The following is a 19,373-nucleotide window of genomic DNA, read 5'->3' as shown; positions in this document are numbered from 1 at the left end:
ATTGAAGATGCACATTCTTAAAAACGGCTGCAACTTCACTGGACTGATCTACGAACTTTAAAGACCTTCATTTTATGAGCTTTCCTCAGGGTAGGTATTTCAGTGTTCGAAAAACAGGGTTATGGACTGTTAAGTTAAGCACATGTTCTGCATCAACATTTTAGTTTCAGCAGGTTATTTGGTGCCAAGTTTGCCAGTCAGTATCATCAATTCGAAATATGTGCTTGCTTGTTTTTAACAGGTGTTTAGAGAACAGCACAGGACAGGAGAAAAGCAGTGTTAATATATTCATTTAGTATTTATCCTTAATTCTGAAAATCCCCTTCCATCTGAAACATGACAAAATTTCACCTCAGGTGTTTAAGACACAGAGATAGAGCTGAAAAGGAGTGCAAATAAGTACTTCTGTTATTTCATCAGCCTGATGATTTGTTCACTCATTTCTATTGAACATTTTTTTCCCATCTAGTAATCACAGACCTGGGTTTACGTATGGTATAACCCATCTATTTATAGAAAACTACCTTTTATTGTGCAACTGATGTTGATGAAAAAAGTAAGACTGAAGCTAAAAACCCAGTACCCTTAAGACAATGAAACATAACCATGGACATTTACTCCGTCTGTTCTTCTGAAGATCATTTGTTAGAGTTTGCATCACAGGACAAAGAGGCAGAAGATATTAAAACATCTAAAACCAAAATTGGCTTATCCACATCAGCTATGCCACAGAACCAAAATAATAGTTTGTTCTTAAAACTGAGTAACAGCAAAACATAACAATAAGATTTACACACGCACCACTGTCACATTTGTGGGTCAGTTGAGATGGTGCATCACAATTTCACAAAATACACACACACAGATAGACACTTCTTGCAGGTGTTATCTCAGACTTGGTCTGCTGAGAAGCCAAGTGAATCCCCACAGCGACATTTGAAGGTTTAAAAGCTCAAGTTTTTGTTTCTAAATGCCTATGAAAACATTGCCTATGCTCTGAGGCCTTTTAAAACAAAACCAAAGCTTTTAAAGCTTCAAAAGCGGTCATGGGAATTTGCTCATCAGGAGGGAATCCTAAATGAAGGCCAAGATTCAGTGGATTCCCCTTGACATGGGAAAAGCCATAGCCTGTCTGCAGTTCTACAGTTTCTTGTAACAGATGTGGGCTGATTCAAGCAAAACATGGTAAACCTTTGTTCATGCTTTACATTTTACAGAATCAACTTTTAAAATGTTTATATCCCACTATTCTTTGCTATACTATTAAACCCCCTGCAAAAAACAATATCCCCCCACCCCAAACCTATCAAACAAATACTACAACTCTACCATAAATCACCCCCATGAAAAAAACCCTACCTTCGTGGATATTTAATGCAGATATGAGACCACCTTCCAAAGTCATTAACTTAAATTATTAAAAAAAAAAAAAGAGGACGGGCGGAAGCTAAGCTTAGAATTTCTAGCATTATCACCTTAAATACTTGCAGGACACGAAGGAAACTGCTGTTGCTTTTTAATATATGGGAGATGATTTAGGGAAGGCAATATTCTAATGCTATGTTAAAGGCCTAAACTACTTCGAAAAACTTTTTATTTTTCAAAGCCAGTGTTTTCTATCTATGACATTCTAAGAAAAAACCCAAAAAAAGCAGTTCCTAACAAGTTGTTTAAAGGACTGTTATAAAAAGGCAGCTAGAAAGTAAAATTTGAGTGGATCAAGCCTGCCAACTCATAAATAGCATAAGAAGCCTGGTGTAAATGAAGTCTTTCTTCTGAAAGTGCGAGATACAGCTTTTACTCAGCTTTAAGGTAAAGCACACAAGTAAAAAACCCATGATTTCACCTGAATTTAACAGCAACATTCCTGCCAACAGACCTTCTCCATTTTCTTTTGGATTGTAATTATCTCATTTTGCTCACAGAAGTTACACTTTGCTCCATTGAAATAAGACAGACAGCTCAAGAACAGCTAATGAGAATGGAGAGGGCATAAGAGCAGAGGATATTATGTTGGGGTTTTTTACATTCAAAAACAATATCCTTCTCAAAGATCTAAAATAAAATTAATCATGCTATAACAAACAGCAGCTTGATGGAAGACTGGAAGAGAAGACCAATATGTGGATCCTCCACTGGACATCTGGCCATGAGTGAGTGTATCCTGCTCATTACAGCCACAGTACAGGACACTTTTCATCCAAGAGTACTGCAGTGGCAAGCAAAGCAGGTCCCAGTGGATGGTTCGAGGGTTTGCCTCGGCTGCAGGGTGCTCTTTGCATAGTTTACAAATTACGTACTCAGTCTCTTAAGAATAACTGAACCTTACAAGGAAATTCTCTAAGGAAGCATGCAAAATGTTTATATGTGAATAAACAAGGAAAAAAAACCACACACACACACCTACTAAGAGCATGAGCAGCTCCTCTGAGCTCATGTGAGGCAGTCATGAAAGTAGCATGAGAAACAAACTCAAATCAGTACTCACTGATTATATGAAGCTGAATTATATAGAGATATTTTTTTACTGCACAGGCACACTAAGATTGAATCAATTCTGCCTTCAGATGTACAGACTGTGCTCCCACCAACTCCCACTGAAGTCAGAATTTGACCTATTGTGTACTTTACATTCACATCAACGAAGTCACTAAGAATGCAGAAAATTGCTTTAGAAAGATGTAAAATTCTTTACTAGTTCTAAAATAAGAGGACAGCTTATTTCTTTTAAACAAACCAGATTGATAGCCATTTGGAAGAGCTTAAAGGAGGGTTAATTGGCATACAGTAAACCTGAATTCTGACAGTGTGGACTTCTAGCTAAAATGACATTCTCTTTGGTGGTCTTAGGACTGTAGGATTAGTTTACAAGAAAGTAGAGAGGGGTTTGAAACCAAACCCTGAATGTCAGAGATGAATTACCAAATTAGAAAGGCCTGCCCAAATTCAGATTCAGAAGGGAAAACAAAATAACAAAAAAGGGGCAGATATGTAGCTGAGTTATAGATTAACAGCATGAATGAAAGATCTTTAAAAACAAAAAAGAAATCAATAAAGCCCTGCTTTCATAAAACCTTGCTCATACACAGAACTTTATCCGAAACTATGCTCAGAGCTGGGAATATGAACTGCTAATAACATCTAACTCAAGGAAATAATTAGGATAGCCAATTCACGAATAAATGAAAGTGTTTCATCTATCATTGCAGATATGAACCACAGAAGATTTTCTAGAGTGTAAGATATATAGTATTAACTATGTCTCAAGTAAGTTTGTGAACTTAAGAGAATTTCCCTCTACACTGAAAGATTGTCCCTTAAAACTAATATGATACACTAGTACATTAATATGATACTCTTTATTATGTCTTTTTAACTGGAAAACTGCATTGTTATTTCACTCTTGGATGAAGTATGAGCAATAATTTTTTTCTTTTTAAAGATCCTTTCACAAGCAAAGAACAGAACATACAGAATTGCAAGTCATATGGGATGTTAACACAGATCAGCCTATCCCCATTTCAGTAAAATGAAAGACATCTATATGTATTAAGCATTTTGGTAACCTCTAAATCAAAACTTAATTTTGTAATATTATACTTATGGAATTTACCTTTTTACACCAAATGGATAAAAGACTGCTGACTAAATATGTCTAATAAAATAAAGCATTAATTAAGTTTAACACTTTGCATCTAGAAATATGTGTCTAAATTTACCACTCAAAAAAAAAAAATGAACCAGAAATATTTTCTTACTCAAATACGTTTTCACATTGTGACAGATGTTTTGCACAAAATATGCTAAGTGTCTGAATACACAAAATGAATTTTAAGTGAACTCAGAAGCATATGAAATAAAATCAAAACTCTAACAAGCTAAAGTAGACAAAACTTACCAACTTTAAGGAAAATAACTGTAGCTTTTGATTAGAGCAAAAGTGTCAATTGAAAACAAATCCTACAAAGGCTGAGGTGGTCAATATTAACCCCACTGTGGGCCTCTTGATTTCAGTAACAGGACTTGCAATATGCAGAGTAGCACAATGCAATAGCCTTTGCCAGACTTAGGTCCTACTTCAGCTGCAATAGGCACTTCTGAAAATGGAAAGTCTATGCTGAAATATACATAGGAGTTTTAGTACTTTGCCATTTCTTGCCTAAAAAATATTTCCCATCTCCATAATGCTAATTCTTGCATCAAAATCTTTAAAAAGTGTCAGATTATAGTTTGGACTTCATCTTAATACTGAGAAATAAAAATAAAAGGCATAAATGAAGAAATAATATAGAGGTGACTGCCTTTGGCTGTAGAGAACACATGGGGCTCTAATAATTTTCTCAAGGCGGAGAGCTGACAGTTACACTCATTGGGTTTTACATGTTCTATGGCCTGAGTATTTTTCATTCAAAACAGCTTTATTAACAATCTGAGAGCACTGAAAAGCAAGAAAAAAGAATCCTGCTATAAAAACTGACATGCTCCTTTTTTACTTTTTGCAATAATTTTCTTTATATAAAACATTAGCAAAGAAAAATAATGTTTGAGCATGAGGTGGATGCATGGCATACATGGTTGTTTTAAACAAGGGAATTATGTACCCAGCTGAACGGAAGTCCATAAACACCAAGAAATATAATCAAGTCAAAATTGCTGTTTTCTCAATGATACACTTGGGATACTGTTTGAGCACCAGGACCTCAATATGTTAGGTACTGTACAAATAAAGCACAAGGACAACCCCTGTCTCCCTGTTTTTTTTTTTTAATTTTTTTTTACTGGCAGAAGCCCAGTGTACCTCCATTGATTTCAGATGTATTAGGAAGGAGGGGCCTGATCCAAAGCTCACTGAAGTCAACCAAAGTCTCTTTCTGTTGATTTAACAGGCTTTGGATTAGTCCCTAAATAAGAACAGATTTTGGCTCAGCTAAAGGATTTCACTTAAGCCCTCTGCTTGTTCAAGCATCTAGTAGGAGCTAAGAGAACACTGTGGTCCTTCTGAGTAGGAGGCTGTGCTCATTCCAAACTATCCCCTTTAACAGATGCACAGGGTCAGGAGTCCCACGAAATGGAGAACCATCAGTAAGTGGTAAATCTGAGGTGCGAGGAGTTAGGAAGGAAGCTACAAGCTGAAAATTTTTGATTTGTACTATTTGTGTGATGTTCCGTCCTCTTTAGGCAGGAGTGTAAAATTAGAGAGGGAGTTCATGTGAGTTTCCCAATTTTACGCTCGTAAATTATTTAAAACCTTAGCACCAAGTCCCGCAATAAAATTAAACGTGTATTTGCCATTTGCTCTGCTGAACTCCTTGTGAATGAGGGCTGCCTTTAGTCAAGGTATGACCAACTTGCAGCTGTACGTGGAGAGGCCCAAGGAAAATTTAAATATATGTAATTGCTTAAACAAGTGTCGCCATGGTAAGCTGGTGGGCATAATGCAAGATTACAAGGAAAAGTGCACTCTTTACTTATTTAAGAATTAAATGCCAGGGTTGTCAAAAAATTTCATGGTACAAATCACATATTAATAGAGAATTTGCTGAATTCCCCTGTCTCGCTTTCATGGCTGCTCCACCAATCCTTGTCAGTTATAGCAAATGCTTTGTTTACACAAGAAAATAGAAGACCCCAATCTTAGCCTGTGCATGAGGAATGTATGGTGCCAAGGGTGTACAAAGGTAACCATCCATAAAATAATTTGAGTTCATTCCATGAGTTATGAGGCCAGCAGTTTAGGACAGCACTCAGTGCAAGTTTGAGCATCTGGAGTTAGCAATGGACTTCAGCCTCAGAGCAGCTGGGAAGTCAGTGAAGCAGGGGAAAACCACTTTGTCTTGCTCTTTCCCGGGCTCACTGCCCTGGCTGTAGGTAGGAATAGGGTCACCAGGGCCATTGTGCCAACTCTGCCACCAGACAATTTCCCTGAGTTAGCTCCTTATGCCAGGGTAAAGACAGCTTCACAAATAACCTAAAACCAGACAGGCTTTGGGGCTGTCACTTATAAACCACCCATATGTATCAGTGGAAAACAAAGAATAATTTACTTTCTCCAACTCCACACATACCTGAATTAATATATTGAGTACAATCAAACAGAAATAGTCAAATTCCTTCAAATCTGAGTTTACTGCAAAACTTTAATCTCTCCAACAGAGAAATTTTCAAAACTGTTGGCATTTCAAGAAATTAACTGAAGTGAAAGCACAAATTATTTTTTCTCTGAAGCTCAATCTAACATATAAAAACCACCAGAGGAGAAAAATTATTCAAAACTCTGTTGTGCATATATAAAAAAATCCAGTGCTTATTAACATTTGTCCTCTAGAATATAGGGTAGGATGGAATTTTGTTCCAAAGTATATTAGGAAATATTAGAACTTTATGGCTTTTTTGTAGATCCTACATGTCTTAATGGCAGTAGTTCCTATGGAAATGATAAAAACTTATTGGGGTTTTTTTGTGTGTATTTGTTTTTTAAGACAGGAGAACCATGCTCTGCTTTCATTCTTTTGGATTTGACCCAAACTTTGCATATCTGAAAGCAGTAGCACCCCTGCTATTGCTGCTGATTCCATGCAAGAAGGATCAAGATCTTATGGGGACAGTGCCTTTTTCTTCTCTCCTCTGAGAAGGAATTACTGCTTTTAACTGACTCACACTGCCTTCCTTCAAACCTTCTCTGGACAGTCCTCCACTGATTCACAAACAAAAGACAGATCTTTCATGAGTACTGTAACTGTGATCAAGACACCTAGTTGGTGCATTTTAAAATATTATTCTTGGGTTCTATAGAAAGCCAAGCTACTAAATTTAGATTGGTGTGCTTTAGACTAAAGACAGTCATAAACAACTGTAAAACAGTAACACAAAAAGGTTATCAATTCCCCCTCAAACAGATAAGATGTATTTTATAATTAACAAAAAACACCTAAATAGGAGGCAGATTATTCATGATAGTGCTGCCATCTCTGATGCCCTAAGCTTTTATTCTTAGCCACCACTGCCTTTACATCTGCTGAAAACTCACAGGCAACAAAGCAGGGGGTATACTACATCTTCTCATGCCAGGATGAGAAAAATCAATGTCCATGTTTAAAAGACAGAGCTATTGACGTGCAAGGTCACTAGGCATCACAACCCATTCTATAGCTCTAGAGTACTAAGGAATTCCTAAAGAAGGAAAAAAAACCCAAAAAATCCCAGTGCATTTTATAATCTTGTTTAAAACCAGCATTACCCTTGAGTCCCTAGGAGCTAAATACGAGCACAGAATCCAAGTTTTCCTTGGTCAACAATTGCTATGCTTGTTCAGGGGGAGAGAAACAAAACCACTAAACAAGGAATACCCATATATACTGGTACAATGATTTTTCAGACATTGGAAGCACCACTTTAGACTTTTCATCTTTACAGAAATGTCACTAAAGAAGTGGTGATGTGATCAATGCCATCCTTTTTTTACTACCTCATAAGCCTTGTTCCTTAAAAACAAAGTTATAAAGTTATAATACAAAGTTGAAAGATAAAGGCTATTTCATTCCCATGTTCTCACCTTTGTGGAAAAAAGAGGAAGTGTTTTTAAATAAACAATGCAATAATTTACAAATGCAGTATATCCAGAGCTTATTTTATGCAATTCAAGGAGGCCAAGAGAAGAACACTTTAATTTTCTACAAAAGTATGCATTCCTGGAATACCAGAGCAGTCCACAACAAGAGATGACCATTCTGTACAATTCATGGACCTCCAGTGCCCATTGCACAGATGGGGAAGAGCACGTGTCGGAGGGGGCAGGTAACCTACACAAGGTCCCCTCAGATCCAGCCCTGCAGTTAGTTGCTCCTGGGTAGACAGACACACCCTTACCTCATGAGAGGCTGACAACCTCCAGGGGAGCCCACCAAAATAACAGATGTCTGCCCAGTGACCATACTTGTTATTTGGATAATGCCTGCAGGTAGTGGGATAATTAAGGTGGCTGTCACTGTTCCCCTCTATTATCCTCTCTTTATGACTACACTGCTTTTTTTATGGGTCACATAACTCCAGAAAGTTGCAAGTCTAAATTTCTACATGTGTTTTCAGGTGTACTTTGCTATTCTTGTAAACATTTTAAAATACTCCTTTACATTTACTGCATGTATAAAGACTTTCACAAACCAGTAGAAAACACTGGTTAAAATAGTAAACATTTATTTGAAGATATCCTAAAACATACAGACACTCATCTGATTTTAAAAATCCTCAACTTATCAAGACTTAGATAAAGATGGCTTGATTTTTTAGTGAATGAGAAACTTATCTGAATTATACAACAACTTAAGTGAATAGGAAGTTAGATAATAGGAGAAAATACTCACTTTAGCCTACATAAATCTTTTTGCAACCTCGGCTCCAACTTTAACAACCTGTAGTACCTATTACTAGAAATTACACTAAGAAAATATATTTAGACACCAGATTCAGGTTTATTCATATTCTGAAATCAGTTACTTAAATGAGAAGTGATTTTATAAATGAAAAACAACATTTTACAGTAATTCAAAATCAGAAGGGTTTGAAAATTCAGAACTGTAAACAAATGCATCACATTATCACAATAAGAGTTAGATAAACACAGCTGTCAAATCTTCCTCACCTGTCCTACTTCCCCTGCTCTATAGATATAAAAGCTGTTCAGTAGCTGCAAGAATCACAGAGTGGTTAGCAATCCTCTTCTCAGGCAAAAAGACAAGGCATTAAGACAAAAGGCCAGCATACTACAATGTGTGGTGCCATAATGCAGTGTTTGATGCTCTAGAGGGCCTTCAACAAGTACTGTACAGCAAAAAAATCAATGGAAAATCAGCATGATAACAGAGTATGAGTTGCCCTGTAATAGCCTTAAGCCCCACAAGGCTACTGGGGTCCCTTTCATTCACCAGGCTGCCCTGAGCTGGGTGAGCCTGCCCTCCCGCCCTGAGCACTCTGGATAGGTCAGTGCCCCATGGCTTTCACCTTCATTCTGGTTCTGATAGAGCTAATTTTCTTCACAGTGGCTATTATGGGGCCATGCTTTCGATTTGTGCTGGAAACAGTGCTGATAATGCAGGGGTGGGGTTTTTCTGCTGCTGAGCAGCACTTGCACAGAGGCTGGAGTGCACAAGAACTTGGGAGGACACACACCTGGGACAGGTGAGCCCAGCTCAGCAGAAGGATATCCCCACACCAAACGGTGTAATGCTCAGCATACAGAGCTGTGGAAAAGAGAAAGGGAAGATGCCCAGAGTGATGTAATATTGTTGCCCTAAGTCACTCTTACGCATGATGGAGCCCTGCTTCCCTTGAAATAGCTGAACACCTGTCTGCTGAGGGGAAGAACTGAATGAATTCCTTGTTTTGCTTTACATATTACATCGTCTTTATCTCAACCCATGAGTTTTTTTCACTTTTACCCTTCAGATTTTCTCCCCCATCTCACAGGCAGGGGGGAATGGGGAAGCAACTGTGTGGGGCTGAGCTCCCAGCTGGGGCTAAACCACAATCAACTTGCACAGTAAGGGAAACTGACAGTGGCTCTTTTAAACTTTAAAAAGTGGAACTTTATTTTTCTTGGCATAGATTTGAAGGCTTTCATTTCTCTCTTTTTTTTTTTCTTAAATAACTGTCTCCTCTAAGTAAACCTACTGATTTTGGACTGTAAGCACCCTCAGCATTAAATAGATCCCTCCAATCCTATGGAGGGAGTTTCAGAGGTGATTCCTCTGTCATGTTTAGCAAAGTACAACTCTAGATGTACAAGAGAAAGAAATAGTGTTCAATTCCATGCAAATCGTTATGCATGCAACAAAATGGGCCTACAAATATTTCACTCATATGGTAGGTTTAATTTCAATATTTTTTTAATTACTTTCCAACAATGTCTGGTTTCTGTTGAATTTACGCTAGTACTTGGCATTTGATGCAACCCCAAAAAGATAAGATACATATGTCCCCTCTTCACAGTCTTGGCATTTTTACCTTAACTCAGGCATTGAAGGGATTGGTTTGAAAAATTACCTTGCTGATTAGATGGGTTTTCTAGTAAATATATTGCATTAATCCTTACATTCGAAATATGACATAAGGTACACAAACGTTCCTGAATGACTCAACAGCAACATATCATGGCTTAAGGAGGACATGTACGCTGATCTCTGTGAGCAAAGAAAGAGCTAATTGGGAGTTAGATCCAGTGTGATTATCAGCTTGTTTATGATAAGGGAGTACTCTTCTGAATAGCACTGTAAATTCATTCCCTGATTGTGGTGTTAAACCACAGCTCACCCCTCCCCCCCTGCCTTTTTTTTTTATTTGGTTAGAAGGGGCTTTAAACTATTTTAAGCAGATGACAGTGTCATGCTTTGATTTTCATCCATCTTAAAAAATAAATCAGCTACATGAGCCTGATGTCAAATTTCACTTTCTAATCGGAGAAAGGCACATTTTAAGTGTTTACTCTAAGAACACATTTGGATAATTTTTCCCCATGTCATTATGAACATTAGACTGACCCAATTAATATGAGATGTTTCTATGCTGCTGGAACAGACCGTGTTACAGAAAGAGCCATTTGCACAACCTGTTCATGATTATGGGCCATAAGGACACAAAGATGGCATAGACATTTGTGGACCATCTGAATTCTTACGGAGGAACGGAAAAGAGGAAAAAAAAAAATTTTGTTAGCTGACTGTTGTGGGTCATGTTTTTTAATCCAGAGTATTGGACATGTAACACAGCAACAAGAGCTGATCATTTTGTTTAATCACCTTTTGGATCTGTGCCAGATGGTCTCTATTGAGAGCGCTGCAAACAGAGAGAGATGAACTGCGTCTAACATGCCACTAGAGCTTTCCCGTAAATGTCTGAGAACTGAATCCAACAAGAATTTAGTCTCAGAGCAGAAAGGGATACATTTAAAAACTATGTGCATTAACTATACTTTTCCCCATAGAATCCTCACTTGGCATGAATAATTTACCCTCTCTTATGCTAATGGGATCATGAAAGTATCCCTGTGTCTTTAGTGCAGCTATTCTCAGCTTTCAGTAATTACCCCACCCAGTGAAAATAACATGGCTCCTGCAGCTGAACGGCCTACCACTACCTGGCAATTAGAAAGATCATGGCTGACAGAGGAGCGGTCCAGAGATGGACACACAGGCTTCGGCAGCCTCAGGAGCAGCTTGAAAAATTAAAAGCCTTCCACTGTGAACATTTCCGTCGTTGCTTAGGATCAACACGGAGAGAGCAGCTCCTGCAAGGGCATTTTTATGTTTTAAGGATGACACAGAGTATTCCAATGCACTATCAGGCACCCCCATATTAAGAAACAGAAACATTTCTTGGTCATCAACAGCTAAAATAAAGCTTATCAGTTGCTTTTTTTTTTTAATAAGAGCTGTCTTAATAAACAAGAGGGAGAGAATTAAAAAGTCAATTAATGAGTGTCCTTCGGTATCTCACAATTTTATCTGCTATACAAAGGAAACCTTGTAGTTTTTCATTAATGAAAAGTTTTTATAAAACAATTACAAAGAACTAGGCTTTGACCTCTGTCCATGGCACTCCATGTTAGGTAGTTCACGATGTAAAAATTATCAGGCTAAAACATCTGGGAAAGAAAGCTATGAAACAGCAGGGAACGTGGCTGGTTTATTGTTTATCTTTTGTTTATGAGGCAGTATTCAAGTTTAATTACTACTCTAAATTAAACTCTAACAGGCATCAGGAGACATCCCTTTACACAACTATGTTAAAAAAAAAATTCAGAGATTCCAACACTAGATCTTTCAAATAAATTGGTATATATATATATAGGAAGAAATTAGTCTGTAACAACACAGGAAGATATTTAAGCACTTAATACTGTATATTTGAATGTGTTGCATTTTGAAGCCATTAATATTGTAGCAAACATACAATTATAATTTAGTGAATGGGATGTTATCTAGCATTTGGAGGCAAATTGGGTTAGGCTGAATAGGGTCTGAGATGGAGGGAATAGCCTAAGGGGGAATCCTACCTTTGTATTTTGAAATACAAATACATAAATAAATATATATACACATACATATATTTTAAAATACCCAGAAACATGAAATCAGAGACAAACCTCTCCACAGTAACAATTTCTTAAGTAAAATAATGTACTTTTTTTCTCTGACCATTCACATACAAAAGTGGAGGAAAGAGTTCACTGTTTACCGTAACAGTAAGTGACCAGTTTTATATGAACTTAGCTGTAGGAAAAAATAAAAGTTGAAAGCAACTAGCAAAAGATTATTCCAGATGGCATCTGTCATATTGTATTTAGGGTTATTTTAAAGAGATTACTGCCACTATGAAAACATTCCATTGACAGAGTTTTGCTAGGCTGCTTTTGAAACCCCAGCAAAACATACTACAAATATGGAAGTAAATGTGTATGTAGATTTTTATCTACATCTTAATATACAAACCTACATGGATTAAAAGGTAAGAGTGAGGTGAGTAACTTGAATACAAGTATAGTGTTTTAAACACCACACACATACTCTCTGAGCTGTAATTTAATAAAAGGTGAGGAATCTGCAGTTGCTACCCACCTGATTGTTAGAAAACAGTACAGTGAAGTGAAAATTCACTATAAAATTTTAATGCTACTTATTGAACAGTGGGTAGGGACACAGGTCTTTTTGTGGTTATTGTTTAATTGCTGGAGTCAGCAAACATTTTTTTTTCATGCAATAGACACAAATAAAAGAAAGGATGGGAGGATATCAAAAATTGACTATATTTAGCTAAGCTGGTTCTGGCATGATCATGGTTAATGTGCATGTGGTGTGCAGTGTGAGCTCAGCAGTTACTGGGCCAACTGTCTCAGTATTTCTGGGAATTCTGCCTATTCACAGTGCAGGGATTGTTCAATTGCTGCAAAATGTACAAAATGAATTTTACAAAAATGAATTGTAAGGAAGGCCCCATTACAACGATTTTACAGCAAAGATGTCAACATCAATTTTTCTTTCATGCATAGCTAATGATTAAAACAACATACTCCATTTGCCTAAGAATTTATTTCTTATTGGCACATCAAAATATTGAAATCAAAGTTATCTTTACTCTACCCTTATTACTCATTGCTGCTGAACCCACACCATTGTTCAAACCATGAAAAAATAAAGCAAACTTGGCAAGAAATACTTAAAACAAAGGCCCATCAATATTCTCCAATTTGTCAACATCTCAATTACAGCAATGGAAAAAATGTAAATTTCATGTGCTTTGAACACTAAGGGGTCTATTCTTCTGTCAGTGCACATGCGTAACTCCCATCACCATTAATGGGAATTACTCATACATATCAACACAAGGACGGGCCCCTCAAACTTGAAAGAAAAAGATGAATTAATAAGGGCTACTCGCTTCCTGTATCTTCCTCAGTTGAAAAAAGTCATTGTTCTTTAAGAGTTTTTCAGACTTCATACAGTTCACCTTTATAAGAGCTGTGCCTTCTGAAATAATGCATCTCCAGTGAAGCATTATTTATTAGCAAGTTTGATTTTTCAGTCTGGATGTTTGAGCCTGCCTTTCAGGAATTTCCTTTCTTACAGAAGGCAGCTCTCTTCCAATAAAACCATACCCTATCACTTTATAGGTAAAAACACAAAGGAATAAAAATATGTTCTGAATCTTTATGATGAATATGCATACTAGCTTCAGCAGGCTTACCATGCTTACTTACCATATCAGGAAAAGAAGTTGTAGCATTAGTTTTTGGATTAGCTACCAAAGACTTTGCATTAACATATTATTTTTTAATTGTTGCTAATATCAACATATCCCTCTCCTTTTTCTAACTATTGGAGTTTGGTTCTAAGCTTTGAGTAGTGCCAGTAGAGTTTCTAATATTAAAATAGACCTTTGGGCTTTATCAGCTAGTCTTGAAAACAAATTTGATTTACACATTATATTACAGGGTGGTATATACTGAATAAGAAATAATACTACTTAATTTTTCCAACAAGCATGAGTCCAGAGAGTTAACCTGTGATGGATGCTTCATTTCAGTTAATATCTTAGTTGACTTTGTCCTGAACCAGATTATGGAGTCTTTGCCAAAGAAAGCTATCATGGACAGACATCAAGCTGGCACAGAAGTGGTTCTAAACTACTTTGGGATTTGCTCTAGAGAGTAGCCTCAGATATTATTTATAAAAGGGCAGATCATTCAGCACAAGTAGTTATTAAAAAAAAAAAAAATCAAGCTTAAAAAGCCACACAACAATGAACTACTCACTCACATGTGTAAAGCAAAGAAGATGTGATACTCATTTATATTTTTACTGCTCTATAACCCATCAGAATTTTCTAATCTCTGGATTCTTACTTATGATGAAGTTTGTCACCCCAGACCTAATCCTAAAAAGATGCTGAACTTCCTGATAGGTCCTGAAGGAAGACAGCCTCCATGTGACTTGGATGGATCAGGCCCTTTGAGTGAGTGAACTATGAATATGACAGATCAGGTATACAATCCTGGTACCATAAAATATGAAACTGAAATTATTCCCTGGTGCTTTCCTGTAGACCACATGTTTTTAAACCTTAAAGAGATTTATTTCCCATTTTTCATGCATAATCTGCCATATTCATTATTTGCAATATCCCATAAAGAAATTAAATAGGAATTAAAGTCTGGAAGCATCATATCCATCACTGTGGTACAAACTGATGCCAAATTCTAGAAGTCATTTAGCCTTTTATGTAAAGGCAGTGGCTGTTTTCACTTTGTTTCGCAAAGAATAAAGAAAACACAATACCCCAGAAGACTTTCAGATGTGTTTTTTCCTCTCTGAAGTAAAGGGTGGATGATAAAGCTACACACACCTTTTAATCTTCCACTTAGACTTTTTACACATATATTCCTTGGCAAAAACCCCAGGGTCTTCTCTTTCCCCTCCCCTTCTCTCACCCCCTTTCCTGCCATCTCCCTTGCTATAACTCAGCTAACCCAACAGAACCAGTCAGTTTTAAATTTCAGTTGGGACCCCGGTGACCTGTTAATGAATCTACAGAGAGGAGAAAAACTCACAGTGTTGAGTTATGCCTGGTGTTGCTAGCTGACTTGGAGTCAGAAATGCTTGAAGCGTTAACGTAATTGCAAGAATGTGAAAAATGAAGCGTTGGGCTCCTGAGCAAAGCGAAAGGTCAAAGCAAGCCCTACACAAAACAAGTCTCTGGAAGATGGCCTCATTAGACCATTAAATCAGCTTCTCCTTTTTCTCCTTTGTAAGATGTTTAGAGTCTTTTATTTTTATTATTGGATACATTTAACTCTTTCCAGGGCAGGGGGAAAGTAGATCGGACCTACTACATCATTACTAATCTTTAAAATAGTATTATACAGCATTGATTTGCATTTGTGGATCTGAACTGGGATAAAGTCAATAACTGCTTGGTGGATTACAGATCACTACTACTTTGGTTTGCCAGATGATCAATATGTTGTGTAGCTTAGTTTTCTGTTGAACAAGTGAGGTGACATGCTAAGAACAACATAGACACTCACCACTAATAAAATTAGGATAATCTTTCAACATTTACTGCCTGAAGGCCCTTTACTTAACTCTTCCAATGCCAGCATGTTTCTAATAATACCAAACACAGGCCAGATTAACCCTTTTGTTGCCAAAGGGCAGCCACACACTGTAGCAGAGAGACTGTCCTCCATAAAGAGGCAAAATGTCTACACCTTTTTTATTCGGTTCAAACTGTAAGAATTATGGATGAATTATTACAGGCAATAAATGTATTTATCTCATGCAGAGAAAGTCTGCAAAAAACAGTCATCACCCACCCAAATCCTTTCCATCTCCTCCCTCCCCAAAATATAATAAAATTAAAATAAAATAATAATTTATAAAAAAATATCACAGGATGCACATCATACACTCAAGGCAAAAGCAGAGACCCCTGGAAAAAGTGGTCTCAAAAGCCAGAAGAGACTGAATCTAGGATGAATCAATCTCTGCTGCCACCAGGCATTAGTGGAGAAGACTGTAAGTTGCTAATGTAACCCAAGACTCTCTAATGAGCTCCCATTTCCAAGAAATCCTTTGGGGCAAGTGAAGCAGCATTTGTGGAAGCTCTTGGCAAAACTGCAGGGAAACCAAGTTGACTGCACTGGAATAGCTCAAGAGGGCATCTATCCTTCTTGGCATTGTCTGGGACCAGCTCACTGCTGGCTCAGGAATTATAAACTAAATTCTGCCCCTCCGAAGAAAGCCTAAGGAAAATTCAAGACAGACCCCATTCTCCTTACTCTTTCCCAGGATTGAGAGGGCGAGAGCAATCCAGAGCCATCTCTAATGGGAATTCTGCTGGTGCTGTAGAATAACCTTTCCGCTGCCAGCAGCTGAATGGAATGGTGATTTGTCACTGGACTTCGGCTTCCCTTTCGAAGGCCCAGATGAGCACAAAGGGAAACATACTAGCAATGTTTTACCCTGCTGGACTGGACGGCACTAGTGACTGATTTGGCCCCTCAAAGGCTGTTCCTCTTCCACATAAATGAATAACAGGTTTGTTGAAATCATATTTATTGGCAGAAACCTGTTTCTAAAGGAAAGTGGTGTAGTAGTCATCAACTGCTTTTTCTAATGCTTAGCAATATTTCCCAAGCACCCACCAGAGTTACAAGATAGGGGATCAGAGACTATGAAATGCAGGATCCCTGGATATATATACAAGCGATTTCTTTATACCAAGCATGGCTCAATGAAGGAACTTTTTTAATTTCTAAGGGGTTCCTGGGGCAGAGTGGCTATACAGGTGTCAGGAAACTTTCTCCCTAGGGATGGAATGAAGATGGCAGACCAATCAAAGGAATCATTTTTAAGCAAGCAAATCATCTGCTACACTGAGCACTTTAGCTACAATATACCACATAAACATTTGATCAACAGTATCTTGGCCTATGGCCAGCCAATAGACATAAAACCATTATGCTGTTTAGCAGTCAAGCTCTCCCTATCAGCAGTTGAAGCTGTAATGGTTCATGCTGGGTCTTGTAGAGTTCCATTTTAATCCCATAGCAAAAAATCCTTGTGACTCATTTTGGAGTTGGATCACACCCTATGCCATGGCTGCTTTCTATCAGCAATAAGATTACAAATGTATAAACAATTCTTACAAATAGAAGACAAAACCAAACCACTCTACCAGAAACAAACTTTGCAAGTTCCTAGAACTGCAACGGGTACAGCACCAGATCATCAGGCAGATGAGGGGAACTAGCTCTGTGCCAAGCAATGGGCCACGTGAGAGACATGAAATCACATATCTCTTCTGCTGTCTAAGCATGGCAAATATCATGGAGGGAGGCAGTCTGCAGCATGAGAATAGTGAAAGCAACTCTAGCCCTGAAGGCTTCTCCCTTTGCCAGTGTTGGGATCCTTCAAGACTAGCTGGTTATCAGCCCTGTCCATCGGCTCTGCTGGGCACGTGGGGAAAAAGGCAAAATACTGCAGATGTAGGAGAAACATCTTGCGGTGAGGCCATAAGACCTTTTAGAGGTAATGTCTCTCTCACTGGCAGAAGCTTACCATGTTTGCAAAGAAAAACAAGAATGGAGTCCACCTTAAACTCTGGACTAAAAAAAAAATCAAAAAAGGAGAAAAAAGAAAAAATCAACTCTCGAGTCAAAATCCAAGAATGACAGCAGGCCATCTTTACCCAACATTTAGCACTGAGGGCTTGACTCTTACACCTTCTGGAGTCAGTTATTCTTTTAATGAGCACGTGTAAAACACTATCATAACAGAATGACAGCCTTTGACACTCACTCAGCATGGATGCAGATGACCACACATAAGGTGCAATGCAGTAGGAAATAAAAAAACCCTAAAATAATAATCAAACCTCCTCAACCTTGAGGAACTTTCACTGTATATAGATACAAAAGAGGTTTTGCAGTTGAGGTGTATCTCTATTTACCATTCAGAATCCAGATTTTCAGAAACAAAAACAAATCTGTACAAGCAAACATTTCAAGAAACATTTTTTCTGTCTAATTCAGGGTTTGCTTCTACTTTATATAATTTAGCAGCTTCATAACTTCACATAGAAGTCTCTCTCTCATATAAAACTGCAGGTTAAACTCTCCTTCTTTAACCCAACCCAAACAACTGCACCGCAGCTGGAGAATATGTCTGTCATTATATTTACTTACACCACACAAAAATAAACTGTAGATAACCAAATTTGTAAAGGAATTGGCAGAACTAATCAATTGTTATTACAAAGCTTGTTTGAAGATTAGATATTTCGCTTTGAAATAATAATAAAATGCAGCTAAGTGGGTTAGGAAAAGGAAATACCGTCTCCCTAACTTACAGCTGATTACACTGCAAGTCTGCCACTCCATGTTTACTCTAAGGCAGATGTACTGATATAATGAAAAAAGCTGGAGTTATTTTAGTCATGCCTACTTTGTGAAGAGAAAAAGTTTGACCTTTTACCTTGCTCGCTGCTGTTGTCTCCACTCTGGGAAGCGTGGCCCCCGCTGGAGGGCCCTGGTGTGCCTGCCGAGTGCGTTGAGGTTGCATCATCGTGGTCTCTCCAAGATGAAGGATTCTGGTGTCAGAGTGCCAAGGAATTTTTCCACGGTTCCCATTCCAATAGCAAATGAAGAACAGAAAGCAAACCAGGAGAAGAGAGGAGGAAGGGGAGGAAAGTATACACATTAGCATTTGTGAAATGTGCCAAACACCTATACTGTTTGCACAGCGTAATAATTCTTCAGCAAAGGCAAGCAGAGGAGATACAAAGATTTACTTGTTAAAACACAGAACAGATTTTTTTTTTCTTTTTTAATCTTTCCACAGACTTTTCTGGATTTAATTGTTTGAATAGTACTGGAAAACAATATTTCAGGACAGAACAAAAAACCCGTAAGTTTAGTTTCTTAAGGAGCTCTACAGGGTAGTGGGGGGGGGGGGTGGAGGGGAGGCAGAGGAGGGAAGGGTATCTACCTACATAGTTTATGATACTAGGTGTTCTCATTAGGATCAGGATAGTTGGCATGCAAACTATCTCCCCACACTTTGTTTTTCCAGACAGTGAGGGGAGAAGAGGAGGGAAATTTTTTCAAGAAGTACAGGAGAACACGCATGGGAGAGGAGTGTGTCCTCACTCCCCAACCTCTCTGTCACTCATTTTAATGCTGGAAAAACTTCCAACAAAATCAAACTTGTGAGGGGAAAAAAAGAGGTTTTCTCTGAAAGACATTATATACCAGGAGAGATGCTTCCTAACCCCCAGCTACCACCTTGATTTGACACATTTCAAGAGACTTTTCTGGATTTATC

General features: G+C 37.9%; 1 protein-coding gene across 3 annotated transcripts in view; it reads right to left on the bottom strand.

Moving 5' to 3' along the window:
* MEIS2 (Meis homeobox 2) overlaps positions 1-19,373 on the bottom strand; it is a 173,817-nt gene that overhangs the window by 139,264 nt on the left and 15,180 nt on the right. For all 3 annotated transcript variants that reach the window (XM_066551561.1, XM_066551559.1, XM_066551560.1), the window contains exon 7: positions 18,525-18,639. In XM_066551561.1, the coding sequence (XP_066407658.1) occupies positions 18,525-18,639 (115 nt within the window). The remainder of the gene's footprint in view (positions 1-18,524; positions 18,640-19,373) is intronic.

Source organism: Molothrus aeneus, chromosome 6, assembly GCF_037042795.1.
Source record: "Molothrus aeneus isolate 106 chromosome 6, BPBGC_Maene_1.0, whole genome shotgun sequence".
Classification (NCBI taxonomy): Eukaryota; Metazoa; Chordata; class Aves; order Passeriformes; family Icteridae; genus Molothrus; species Molothrus aeneus.
This window is presented reverse-complemented; position numbering and strand designations above follow the sequence as displayed.